The sequence below is a fragment of the Mus pahari genome, chromosome 1 (assembly GCF_900095145.1).
Source record: "Mus pahari chromosome 1, PAHARI_EIJ_v1.1, whole genome shotgun sequence".
NCBI lineage: Eukaryota > Metazoa > Chordata > Mammalia > Rodentia > Muridae > Mus > Mus pahari.
Window position 1 is genome coordinate 129,848,235 of NC_034590.1, and position 14,705 is coordinate 129,862,939.

General features: G+C 43.7%; 1 protein-coding gene and 1 non-coding gene across 5 annotated transcripts in view; one reads left to right on the plus strand and one right to left on the minus strand.

Annotated features, from left to right (window-relative positions):
• Positions 1–13,046, minus strand: part of Pcsk5 (proprotein convertase subtilisin/kexin type 5) — a 405,046-nt gene extending 392,000 nt beyond the window's left edge. For all 4 annotated transcript variants that reach the window (XM_029535426.1, XM_029535430.1, XM_029535432.1 and 1 more), the window contains exon 1: positions 12,379–13,046. In XM_029535426.1, the coding sequence (XP_029391286.1) occupies positions 12,379–12,570 (192 nt within the window). In that variant the 5' untranslated portion in view covers positions 12,571–13,046. The remainder of the gene's footprint in view (positions 1–12,378) is intronic.
• Positions 324–425, plus strand: LOC115062974. Its single transcript, XR_003842868.1, has one exon. It is a non-coding gene; the product is annotated as a small nucleolar RNA U13 (small nucleolar RNA).
• Positions 13,047–14,705: the final 1,659 nt, after the last annotated feature.

Consider the following 14,705-nt stretch of genomic DNA (forward strand, 5'->3'; position numbering starts at 1 on the left):
AGAGAGAGAGAGAGAGAGAGAGAGAGAGAGAGAGAGAGAGAGAGAGAGAGAGAGGGAACTAGATTTACTGGAATGGTGGGAAAACCACCAAGAAAAAGCCTACTTTTCTACTTTTAATACATCTGATTTCAATGCTGGCATGGTATCCAAAATGTAATTTTCCCAAGAGAGAATTAACCACTCAGATAATGCACAGAAAATTACACTAGGAACTTAATGCTTCCTTTGTGATTCTAACTCTAAATTAACATACAGATTAACATAGAAATGCAAACAAGATTAACCTATTGTATAAGGCAATCTTAAAATGCTATATACTACTCATCTTTTTCTTGTCTCCTAAGCTTGAGGATTGGATGTTCATATCAGTGTGTGACATTCCTCCCTCACACCTTGTTTTGATGTCACACATTACCCATCTGACATGAAAAAAAAATGGTTCTATATTATAAAAAGGACACTCTATAAATAAATCTAAAAATCCATATCTTACTGGCAGTAAAACTTAGGATAAGAATACATAAAACAACACACACACACACACACACACACATACACACGGGACAGGCTATATGACATGTGAATAAATTATAATTATTTATCATAATTCAGAGATGGAAAGCATGCTATATGATTACCTAAACTGTAGTAAAATATATATGGCATAGTGCTTTAGTGCAGGTATGATATAAAACACCTGATCTGTAATCCCTACATGGGAGGCAGACACAGGAGGATCTCTATGAGTTTGAGGTCAGCCTAGACTCCATAAAGAGAAGCAGAGAATCTTGGACTCCCTGTCCCTCAGAACCAAATGTGATAAAGCCACTGCCTTCAAGCTGAACCTGTCCTTTCTGAAGGAAAGAATGTGAGTCATAATAACCAGAAAAGGCTCAGAAAACTCACGGAGTTACAAGAGGCACTAAACCCTTCCCCAAGCAGTAATCTATCAGAGTCAGGCCTCTTTAGTAGGCCTGTCTGGAAGTTGTACAAAGAGCTTCAGGCTTACAGTTTTCTTGAATGGGTCACCCATGCCCAGATGAGTTTTTTGATGGTGCAGCTGCCTTTGAGTCATCCCCACTTCTGCAAATAACCCTTCACTCATGCTGCTACAAGTAACCCCGATAAACACACGAGTCCAATAAAAGACATTGAAATAGAAGAGTGTTTTTGATTTGTCATCTGGCCCTACCTGGCGTTATGGGATGAAAAGACATTTGTTTCTGGCTCCCCAGGAAAAGTCATAGCACCAAAAGTAAAAAAAAAAAAAAAAAAAAGTCAACCTTAAGTATTATTTCTGGTCTTAAAATCTTTGTGTACACGGTTTCTTTTATATTCAGTGTTCAATGCAACCATCAGTTCTTAAGTCAAATAAAAGGAAAAAAAAAAAAAAACCCACACACGTTGCGAGCTGAAAGCAATCACCTATGTGTCTGTCTTTATCCCTTAAGTTGGTACAGGACCTGCAGAGCAAATAATAGCACACAGTAGTGGGAAGCAGAGATAATGTCTACATGTATCCAAGGAGAATTGAAACGTGAGGCAAACTCCACGTTTATCAGCTCGGGGGTTTACCTGCCCAAATCACTTCAATGCCCATCTATCCCACACTGAGCAACCTTCCCTCACAGCCTCAGCTTATTGACCCCTTCTAACCCACTGCTCTCAGCTGGTCCCTCTCTGGCCACCCACCTGTACCACGCCTTGAACCTTATCATCAAACAGAACTGTTACAGGGAGAAGCTTATGAAAACCCTCTGGGGTGGGGCACATGCATATAGTGGCCCGTGCTTATAATCCCTTCACTAGAGAAACAGAAGCAGGAGGATTACTCCAAGCTCCAGGCCAGTCAGGACAGATAGAGACCCTCTTTCAAATAAACAACAGCAACAAAACCCCTTGGGAATGGCTCTAATCATTAATTTATTGAATTGGCCATCAATTTTTATTTTGAATTTACAGCCCTATGCCCACTCTATTCCTTGGTCACTACCAGTTACCTCTCTACCTAGATTCTGTTCTTCAGTCAGTCATTTCAAAACAGTATTCTTGTGTTCCAGTACTAGGTACCTAGTACCCATAAAGTCTCTTTTTGCCTTCCCTCTAACCTGGCAAATTCCATTCCTCTGATATGAAGAACAAAATGGTATAAAACCAATCAATGATTCATTTCTTTTACTCGTCTGTTTAATCAATATCTACTGAGCTATAAGTACGAGCAACAAATAACCATGTTGCTTTTTGGAAATTTTTTAAAAGTGGCTTATCTTTTTTTATGAGGTTTCTAAAAATATTTCAAACATTGAAGCATGCAGACACCCCTTCCATGGTTCCCACTGCTCTGTATGCGCCCTCTGCCTGTTCAGTGGCTGATGCTATCATGATGACTCTACACATCATGTCATTTCCATCACAACATAAGCACCTCTGGTTCTCCACTCTCTTTCATTCCTATGAGAATTCAGAGGCACCAACATCCCTTTTTCTTAAATGTATCCTTTTATCTAAGTTCTTTGCACCTCTAGTCTAACATATCCACTCTACGATGCTTTGTGTTGTTCTGCATGCTGGTAACATAAATGTAAATGAAACACTGAACTGTATCCAAAGAGCTCACTGGAGAATAGAAAAATAAAGGTCTAAATGTGTGGTTTTCTGTGTGTGTGTGTGTGTGTGTGTGTGTGTGTGTGTGTGTGTGTGTGTGACACAAGCATGGTAGTGATCATTTTTTTCTAATCTCAAACATGTTTGAAAGTGACAGCATCCATGAAAATAAATAGACTGAAGTGAGTTAATGAAGGTTAAGACAACTTAAAAAAAAAAAAAAGATTAAGTGGCATTTCTTATTTATTAATCATGTAACCCATGTCGGTGCTATTTTCATTAATCCTCACAGCAATTCTGTGAGGAGGAATTAATGTTATTATCTCCCTTTACCCATGGGGGAAAAAAAAGGAGGCAGAGAAATCTTAAGATGACCACTCAGGTACTTCCAGCTCAGAAGTAATAGTATTAGGGTTCAAAGATCTTTGACTCTAGGTCTGTGCCCTAACTGCAGTATGTTGGTGAGAAATAGATGGAGAGGACAGACAGATAGAACACTCAGCAGAAGCAGTACAGGTAATGAATTTCTACTTGCTCTGCGTGGCTCACAACCCAACTCCATCCCTCAAACTCCATCAGAGCACTGGCTGAGAACTCTACTCATTCCCACCCTGCTGGATTCTCCCATAGCACACCTCACTGCTGTGGACCCAGTGGGATAGACACATTCTCTCCTTCAGGACCTCTTGGAAAGCACCTTCCTGTGTTGCCTTCCCTTTGCTCATTGCCTTCCTCCTTTGCTTCCCTAAATGAGGACATTCCTCCACCTTTCTTTCACAGTCCCCGCTTCTCTATTCATGTGTCACCCCTCAGCAATGTATGTTCACAGTGCACTTCCTACAAACTTCTACAGTTTCTGTGGAGGTGGATGGACAGTAAAGTCTACTTGCAGAGGTCTTTACTTCCTTCCTAGGCTAAATACTCTCCCACCTGTTGGACATTTCCTAATACTGATGATCTCAATTGTGTGTAGAATCTGAAGGAAGTGGGGACAGCAAGCCACTGAGAAACACAGGAGAATGGTAGGCATCATGAATGAGAAGGAAGGGGAAACGATATGTACAAGTCAAAAAGAGTAGAGTTATCAATGATGAAACGCTTAGGGATTTCATGGACAATAGGAACACTAAAGTAATAATATACAGTATTTATTATTAATTGAAAACTTGCAGCCAAAAGACTAGATTTTAGGTACTCCTGTTTAAAAAAAAAAATAGACCGAAGAGATGACTCAGAGGGTAGTAATATGTGTGTCTCTTGCACTGAACCCAAGTTCAGTTCCCACCACCCATGTTGGGCAGCTGTCAACGATCTGTAACTTCAGCTCCAGATGAATTTGAAGCTTCTGCCTACTGCAGGCCATTACACCCACAGAGACACAAACAGACACATTTTTTAATTTAAAATTTAAAAAATACAAAATTTTAAAAAGAAAATATTTTGAAATAAATAAATTAAAGGGAGAGAGATGTGAAGAATGATGGGTTTACTTGTTTCTCACTATGTGTGTACACATCTTCACATATAGACACACACACACACACGCGCGCACACACACACACACACACACACACACACACANANANATATATATATATATATATATATATATACTCATCTATCAAAACATGATACACACTAAAACCTATGCTAAACAAAATTCTTTAAAAACTAAAGTTTAATCTATATCTCAATCTTTAAAAATGCCCCCCCACAGATTGTTCCAATGGTACAAATGACACCACGTTCTTCAGGTCCCAAGGCTATAACTGCAGCCATCCTGGCATTCGTTCTTCCTTAAACCACACTTCCACTTAGTCACCAAAACCTACTGAATATACTTCCTTGGGAACCTCCATAGCTTTCCGATTTTATTATTAGTAGTAACCTTTATCTTCATCTGCTTCTTCCAGTACATTATGAATACTCTCCAGGCACGACTGAACCATACATACTAAGAGGGCAGGTCTGCCCTGCTTCACTGAAAGACTGTTGGGAGTAAAACTCCATAATCCTAGAACACATCTCTCAATCTGTAGACCTGGGGAGACTCACATATTTGTTGAAGCGACACATGCTTTATTCTCTCCTCATAGAACTTAGCATAACTAATCATAGTATACATAGTAAACGCAGTTAGATAACTAATCCTCTCTGGTAATTTTGGAGCTAGCCTACGCATCATGGCCTTCTGTAATCATATCAGTAGTGGGGCCATTCCCTGTCCCACATCTGTTTTCTCTTATTCGAGTAATAGAATTTCATTTTCCTTTAGGGAACTGCCCCTCCCCCAAATGTTGGACTGCCAGCAGAGAACATTTCACTCACTTCAAAGCAAGACATGTGGCTCAAGATGACTCACCCATGAACCACTATCCCCTTGGACAAATGACTGACCCAAAAGTGGAGTAGATGGCCCCATTCAGTGATCGGAACACACTATCTTCCTTTTAGGGGTTTAATGCCACTGCTCAGTAAAAGAATTACCAAGACTCACATGACCTTTGAGGCTTTGTGGAAAACATTTACCCGAGCATGAAGCTAACATGGAAAAATGGAGAGTCACAGACATTAACATCACCTCTGGCGTTTGAGCTAGACAAGCACACAATCAGCCTTTAAGACAAAACAAAACTTGACTGAAGAGGTTCCGAATTCACAATTCTTCACATGAAGAAGGAACATAAATACCTATAAATTGACTAGGAGGCACACATGCCAACGTGCCTTATGTAAACCTCTACCTGGATTGTAAACACTACTAGATTAAACTCATTAATGTTTCTGTAATAAAATAAAAAGTGTTGTAATTAATGGAAGTTAATTTAGCTCAGGATAGGTTCTTCTATTTTTTTTTAAAAAATGGTATAAACCACTTAAAATTCCATAAAACAAACAAAAAAATCACCTGCTGATTTCAGAATGGCAGCGAGGCAGGTAGAACGGTTTCAACTTCTTGCCATGGTGTAGTTAAGTGACATGAGTTGTGTCCTGGACACCTGTACCCAAGATGGTTCCCTCTATATTCTTTATAGGCCTCCAATGTTTCAGTTTTTATTTCCTTGATCTTATTTAATATATATTCACAGTGGGGTTAAATTAAGAAGCTGGTATTTTGATTTTGCAGCCCCTACATGCTATGTAATTGGTAAATACCAGGCCTGTCCAACCAGGAGACTGGAAGGCATAGTTGCTGATCAGTTTTTTATTTTATTTTTATTTTTATTTTTATTTTTTTTTAAGTACAGACCACTCATGCTCAACACTGTGTTTGTGCTCTTGGGCAGAAGTTTAGTTATCCCTCAGTATCCTCTTAGTGAAATCAGGTACAATGTTGTCTATTCTCCCTTTTGTACCCAATTATATCCCAAAGGAAAATCACAAATGTTTCACTCCCCATTCATTTTCCTTTGAGCAGAACCTGTTACTCTCTAAGATTCTTATAAAACATAATGCTTCTAGTGCATTATTTTAGACAAATATTAATCTTCCCTATCAGTACTTCTGATTTTAGCAATCCCCCTAAATGGGCTGAGCAGTGGTGCCCTATTTTATAAATGAGGAACAGAGGGTCTGATTAGTTAGCAAAAGAAAACACACACACACACACACACACACACACACTCACATGCACATTCACACACATACATATATACACACATACTCACACACACACTCATACACATGCACATGCACACACATACATATACACACATACATACATACACACATATGCACACACACTCATACACACGTGCACATGTGCACACACATATCATACACTCACACACACACATGCACACACTCATACATACTCCTACTCTTGTTTTCTTCCTGCTCTCACTTCTGTCCCAGGACTCACTCAAATCAATGTGCTTACTGATATTAATTGGCTCTCCTCGGTACTCTCAGATGTAGAGATGCATATTATGGAAACTAATGAGAACACTAGACAAGTAATTTCACTCTTAACTGTGTGCAGTGTTTATTTTTATGAAAGCAAAAATAGACAAATACATAAACATCATTGCGTGTGCGCATCTTCTAGCATGCATGGATGTCTGTAGGCATTCATTTTTATCACCCAGGCAGCCCAGCCTGAATGAGCTGAGTGATGGGGTTGCAAGGCAAAAGGACACCTGGAGATGGTTCTGCCTTGGGGAGAGTCCAGGCTCTGCTGCACAGAACCTGAACCAACAACACAAACACCCCTCCCATCCCAAGGGGTGTTTCTGGGTCAGGACTCCCTTTCTCTGGACATTTTCCCAGCATACTATGCTGCTTTTCTGGCTGACCTTTCAAGTTAAAACCTCTGGATACAAGCCCATGAAAGATTGTGATAAGGGAAATTCAATGGCTTTGGGGCTCACAAGAGGAAAAAAAAAAAAAGGAAAGAGAGAAAAGATTTTCAAACATTTGAACAGAAACCCAAAGGACTCATAGAAGCCATTCTTTGTCTATGAGGTTAATCCAGCAGACACACACACACACACACACACACACACACACACACACACACAGCATCGTCCTTAGGCCATGGCCTTTGATGGCTTTGTCCAGTAAAGATTTCCCTGCTCTGATTCAGTGTCACCATGAGGACAGGCATGTGAAAGCAACTAGCCAAGGCAGGACTTGGGATGGGTGTGAAGAGCTGCTGCCCTGTGCAACACCAGATAGATATCACCCCGGGACCAAGGTGGGATTAACCATCCACGTATTCTCCTGCTCACAAAACACTTACAGATTTACTAGGGGAACACAGTCCACTCGAGTATAGCCGATCAGGGTAGCCACATCCCCTATTTCTATGATATCCATGAACACCCAGAACTCCCTCTTCAACATTCATCAGTACTTAAGAATCCTATTATTCACAGGTCAAAATTAATCAGGACATCAGGCAGCTTCATGACATCTTTCAGCAAGGTTCTTCCTGATCAAGGTAATTCCCTGCTTACCTGAGAAGTCATCTGACTTTACCTGTATAAATAACATTCATTTTTTTACATTTTAATTCAAGTAGGATTTAACATAATGTGCTAAAGTAAAACATTTTATTATATAATTATTCTTTGGATATTTTCAGTTTCAGAGGGTATGTCATGTAGTCCAGGCTGGGCTCAGGACACCCTTGGGAAAAAGAAAGTATATATATCCCTAAGCTTCCAACCCATGCACCACTATGCCCAATTTATGTGGTGCTAGGGACTGACCTCAGCTCTCTGTACTCAGGACACCCTTGAAATATATATATATATATATATATATATATATATATATATATATATATATATATATCCCTGAGCTTCCAATCCATGCACTGCTATGCCCAATTTATGGGGTGCTAGGTACTGACCTCAGCTCTCTGTATAATATTACCAGCTAAGGTACATTCTTAGCCCTTCTTCTTTACATATTGTCCCTTCCTTCCATCTCGAGCAAGCTTAGCCTATATTTAAGGCTACAACAAAGATAAATATGAGAAGGTGGTACCTAACATCCAGGGAAATCGGCTCTCGTGTTTTAAATTTAATCAAACTGTTTTTAAACTGTCTTAAATGGTTAGCTGAAAGAGAAAATCATTCTCCCTGTGTACAAAACCCATCTAGCTTAGCCATAAAAAAATCACTTTTCTGACATCTACATTCTGTATCTTCCTTTAAAAAAAAAAAGTCCTTCTTTTGTCTATCTAAATAACATTTAGCTCTTGCTTATTTTAACATTCCTCCTCTGGTTCAAATCCAACAAACCTTTAAGTGCAGGCCTATGTGCTGAGCTGAGCTAAGCAGTGCATAGTTAACTCACTCGATTATCTCAAGATTTATCACTTTACACATGAAGGCACAGGGGCACCATGAAGTTCAGTGACTCTCTACAGCCTTGCTCGTGGCCTCTGCAGTCTGCACACCCATATGTTCTCTGGGGTAGCCTCCTGTAAAGCAAATGCCCAGGATGGCTTCCATTTGGCTTTATCCTTGTAGAGTCTTGCTGAAGAGCTGCCATGGCTGCTGGTAAGGCTTCTATTGGTCATCTCACTCTTGGAATCAATGGTAGTAAGGCAATTCACAGAAGGATACATACAACACATACCCTTGCAAACCAACTCTTCACAAGAGACCTTTTCCCTGGATTCAAATAACCAGACATTAATTCCTCTCTGTACAGATTTATTCTACCTACAATTGATAATACATATCTGATCTTATTCCTTTAGATGTCAATTCCCTAACCAGTACACTGTTAGCCCAAAGACTCAGAGAATAAAGGCTTCTTTCTCAACCAAGCAGGCCAACAGCCATGCATATCTCCCACCCTTAGGCATTCCAATAGGGCAGCAGTTCTCAACCTTCCTAATGCTGTGGCCCTTTAATACAGTTCCGCATGTTGTGATGATTCCTAACCATAAAATTATTTTCATTGCTACTTCATAAATAAAATCCTGCTACTGTTATGAATCATAATGTAAATATCTGACACTTCTTATGGTCATAAGCGACCCCTGTGAAAGGATGACTGGACTCTCCCAAAAGGGTTTGTGATCCACAAATTGAGAACCACTATCATAGAAGCTGACATTTCTAGATACCCCAGGGGTTCCTAGTCAGAGCTCAGCTTGTCGAATGCTGGCATCATACAGATGACATAGTAAACAAAACTGGATGTACGCTGACAAACTGGCAACCACTACCAATGGTTAGGGCTAGGCATCACATCAGAATTTTATAGCATAGACCATTCACAAAATGGAAGCATGTGATGAAAACCAAGAAAGCATAATGCTATCTCCATAACCACAAGCAAGACAGTGCTCAGCGCTGATTCCTTCCGGAAGTCCTCTGTGTTTGTCTGTTGGATTGCTTCTCCTGTTACTCTGAACATCCTGCCTTCCCTGAACAGGAAAGAGAACCTCCTAGGCTTTTCTGCAGAAATCTCTGGGCCAGAAATCTTAACTTTAATTGCTAACATCCTACACAAAGCACTGCATTGATATTCTAAGTAGACACATAGACAGTCAACATTGTAGCTTTAGTGTGGTGAAAATCTACTACCTTACTCACGTAGACTATCATAGTGAAGACAGACAGACAGACAGACAGACAGACAGACAGACACACACACACACACACACACACACACACACTATATGTGTGTGTGTATACATGTGTGTGTGTTCTAACTTGTGACACATGTGATAACGCCCCCAATCCTCAGCACAACTGGGTAGAAATGTGAAAACATTCCAGAGACATTTGCAAATTATTTACTGCCCTAAGCTGAACCACATCTGGTTTATTGCTGGGAAGAAAGAATAACAAAAGGATGTCTAAAGTGTTAAAAGGTCAGTGCAGTAAAGGATGAATAAGATAAGAAATACCTTCTGCCTTACAGTGCCAGGATCCTACACACAGGAACTCAGTTTACCACGCCTAAGTCTCAACCAAAACTCATACCCCTTTGATCCACGGGGAAATGATTTACACTGTACAATAGCAGATCTTTTTACACTAGTGATTGCATCAATTCAGTGGTCCTCTGTGACTACTGGGATGGCTGTATTTCCACATCGGGGTTGTAAAAAAAAAAAAAAAACTACATCAAATAGTATTTCATGTTATGTATATATAAACTTTCTTAGAATTCTTAACATGAAAAGCTGTGGACCCTCACTATGAAGGCATTTGTAAAAAGCAGAGGCTATAGGATATTAACATGTTTGCTTGTTTAAAGTGGATGAGAGAAGAGTTCTCCCCTCTAACTAGAGGCTGTGGGATTCTGCAGTCTAAGCTCTATTCTGGGTCCAGGAGGACAGGATTCGCTCTACCCTTCAAGTTAGAAACATCCTAGCATCTCCAAGTCCAGGTCCTTCTAAACTAAATATTAGTGAGCCATGACTGGATATTTGCTTCCAGTGTACTGAGTTACCCAATCAGAATTCAGGAGTATGGGGATTTTACTCTGCACATTGGGTGGAAGGACTCTCTAATCGGCAAGATGCACAGAAGAGCCAGCCTGAACCAGAATCTTAGGTCCCTACTGTGGCTTTGTATGTGGGGATCAGTCTCTTGTCCCAAGCTCCTAATCTCTTGTTTGTCAATGTTGTGTATGAAATTAAGAAATAAGTGTGATTTTGAGAACTTAGCCTCCCTAATACAACTGGGACAGAAGAAGCTTAATGTCGGCTGAATGGAAAATATCTCGTGAAAGATCAGAGATATGCTCTTTTCCCCTTGGTACCACTGAAGGATATTCAGTGCTCAACTGTAAAAAGACCGGAATGGACTCCGGGTATCTTTCATAGAAGAGGCCAACAGAACTCCAAGAGGCAGTTCTCCTGCAGGTGAAGGGCACTCTGGCAACAAAATCTGGCTGGGTGCCCTAAATTCTTTAGGAGACCAAGGGAAAGAAAGGGTGGGGAATAGAACATAAACCATGCCCCTTGTCCTGGTCTCAGTCCTCTGCGGAACTGGCTTCTCTGGAATACATCCTCCCTACAGGAGGCAGGGTAAAGAGCAAGACCTCGCCCGCCCTCTTGTCCTATGAACTCTCACAGCTGCTCCCCAGTTTATTTCTAGAAGCAGGCACAGCAGCTCTGCTCCTGACCGCTTCCCCCCAGTGGCCAGAGCGAGGGCTGTCCAACCATCCCGCCATCCAAATTGGGGAGTTCTAAGGAAACGGTTCTCAGAAACCATCTGTGCCCTCTTGCTTCAGAAGTATTATTGGGCACCTTTCTGCCCCGCGGCCTTGAAGCACCACGTGAAGGCCCCCAAACGCCCCTAGGGCCCTCCCACCTTGGCTTTACACTCCACTCTAGTCGCGTCAGAGCCTCGGCAGGGCTCCCTTCTTGGATCAGTCCCAAAGAAGTTGTGAGGTCCTTAGAAGGGGCATTTAACGGAGCCCTCTCCAGTCCATTTTCTGGTAGGGACATGGGAAAGAGGACGAAATCCAGGCCATTTAGGCCAGAATACAAATCGGTGGCGCTGCCAAGAGTCCCATAAAAATGTATTGGCATTTCCCTCAGCATGACAAATCGAACGAAAACCCACCAAAGGCACCCCAGCAAAACATTCCTGCCACACGCCACAACCAGGTACCCCAGGTTCCACGCCAGTAGAAGATTCCCAAGTTCCCGGAGCTGAACACTCCAACCGCTTTCAATGTCTCCAGGTCCCTCCCCACCCAGCTCCAGGGGCCCACATTTGGATCCTGGCCAAGAGAGGCAGCAGCCAGGATCCCCCTAAATCCCTGCGTCCCTCCCAGTGTCCCGCCCCTTTCCTCTCTCCCCACCACCTCCCGTCCAGATGCCGCACTCAAAGCTCTCCAGAGCACAGCAATTCTGTGGCCCAAGAGGTTAATCCAGGCTTTTCTCTCCCAGTTAGAACCAGGGGCGTTCTCACTCCTTGGCCCAAAGGTCTCAACCTTCCCTGCCACAGCCACTCGCAGGGCTATTTCCTCAAGCTAAATAGCTAGCGCTTCTGGACTTCCCAGGTCCAAAGGTCCAGGCGAGTCTCAGTCTGTCCAAGGGCACTCCATATTTTCCACAGACCCTACCTGTCCCTCATTGCTAGTAAAAACAAATTAAACAGAGATCCCAGCAACTTCGGGGCATGTATGTGACTGTACAGGGAGCGCGCTGGAGAGAGCATCGCCCTAGAGTTCGGGCCACAGCTGCAGAAGCACATCTGGAAAAGGGGGAGGGATCGAAGCAGAGGGGACAAGAAGCCCCCAAACGACTAGCTTCTGGGTGCAAAGCCTGTGTCACCAGGGGTTGGTTACCTGTCCTACGTTGATGAATCCGTACTTGCTGGCTATGCGATCTGCCTCCGCGAAGCCGCCGGCGATCTTCACTGCCCAGTGGTTGGTGTAGACGCGCGTCCGGCACACCGGGAGCAGACAGCCGGCGAGCAGTGCCAGCACGCACAGCAGGTCCCGCCGTCCCGGGCGGCTGCAGCGATTCCCCCAGTCCATGGTCCCCGCGCTCCGCCGCCTTCGCCCGCCCGCTGGCTCGCGCGCTAAGCGGCGCGCACAACTAACTTCTCCGGCCTGGGCCGGCGGGGCGCACAGCCGGGAGCGGTCGGTAGGAGGCGGAGAGCCCGGGAGCGAAGCAGAGCAGCTAACCCCTCTCAGGCTCTTAGACCATCCCTGGGGCAGAGGGGACCGGGGTGACAGGCTCTGGGCCGGCGGGGCGGTGAGCGATCGCTCCCCGGCTTGCACAGGAGGCGGCGGAGTGGGACTGGCGCCTCCGCCGCGGGCTCTCCCGGCTTTGCTCGTGGACTCTTCGTTTGCCTCTTGCTCCCCTCCGGCCCTGGAGCTCCGTGGAGATCACCGGCCGGAGCGCTGGCAGCGGCCGGGCGCCCCCTCTGCTGAACCCGGCTCCAAGCGCTCGCTCGCCCGCTTGCTGCGCTCCCTCCGGCTCCGAGCAACGCGCCGGGACTGTGAGTGGCGACAGCAGCGGCGCCCGCTCCGCATAAATGACTCCCCCGCCCTCCGGAGCTCCCCTCCTTTCCCACGTCTCCCTCCTCCTCTACTCCTCCGCCCTCACGAGCGGGGCCTCAGCCAGGAGTCACCCAGGTCCTAGCGCCTCCCGGTTCTCCCTGCTCTAAACTCCAGGGTCGGGGCAGCGAAGTCATCTCCCCCAAAGGGCTGAGGGGAGAGTGCCTCCGGAGTCTTGATTTCTATCCTTTTTATTCCGCCAGGCTGCATTTGAATTAATTTCCCGTTACTCTGGAAAGTCTAAGACTTACACGATAATGAGAGGAAAGTATTGGGCAAAGATTCATTCATCCCGGCTCTAAATGTCCTGGACTAAGCATTTTAAGGTCACTCCTGTCTCAATTGCCAAACAAATATCGCGATTTTCACTTCACTAATTCTTTATGCTTTTCAGCAACTGTTTAGCTTGCGAATTCTGCTCCCTAGAGAAGCTGTCACACAGGACAGTTAAGTCTCATCCACTCTTACAAAAGCCAAAACCAAAAGTCTGTCGCCTGCTGACTTGGGAGATCAGCCATTCTGATACTCAGCAGCAACATCACAGGAGGGTGAAATTCCGTGCTTAGAGCATGGAAAGATATTTCTATGAATATCTGCAATACTAGAGAACGGACAAGTATGGGTTCCAAGGGAGCGGCCATTCGTTTGTGTGTCCTTATCTCCAAGGGCTTCATTTTCCTCAGCAAGGAGAGTTTTCCAACTTTCCAAGTATGTCAGGGGAGCAGAGGAGGCTAGTAATATAAAAAGGACCACAGAGGAAGTCAGATGAAATACCACCACGTCTGCATCAAAGCACAGTGACTTCAGACACAACAGGGAATGGCATCTGGCCTTCTTCAGACTTCTCTAACCACCCTGTCTTTTGCAGGTGAGGGGCCAAAGAGTCGTTTCTTGTAAAGAAGAAAAATTGGTCTTTATGAAATGGTTTGCCTAGCTGTAAAAGAAGCAGCTGCCCCAAGTCCTCACACCCTATCCCTCTCCTCTTCCATCCCTTGTCATTTTTCCTAAAGACTAGTTGAATGTGTCTGAGATTAATCCATCTCAGGATGATTTTACTGTCTGAAGGATATCTGCAAGCTTAAATCGACTAGCACCTTGGAGCATAAATTTTATAGATTTCGCATATTATATAAATAGATTATTTTCTTTCAAACAAATTCAAATAACAACGTCCATACATTACAGATCAAGAGGTAGATTGAGAAAAACAGATACATTTTTTCCAGAAGGGCATGTATTCTATTGATCTATTTATTTGGCTAGTTTAACATATCTGTTTTGAGGGCCTGGTATATGATTCCTATCAGACTGTGCTGAACATAGCCGTGGGAGGACAAAATATTGGTGGAATTTAGGCTCAGAATTCTCTAGAGAAAATGTTCACTGTTACTTGGCATTATTTTTGTAAAGAGAGAAACCTAGGCATTTTGCTTGGCTCTAGAGAGTCCCTATAGTCTGGCTACTGGCCAGTTCCTTTGGACAGACCTCTTAACACCCCTCCCAACCATAGATTCCAGAGTAAGGGGGCAGGGAGGGAGGGGAGAGGGAGAGGGAGGGGGAGGGGAGAGGAAGAGGGGGAGAGGGAGGGAGAGAGAGAGAGAGAGAGAGAG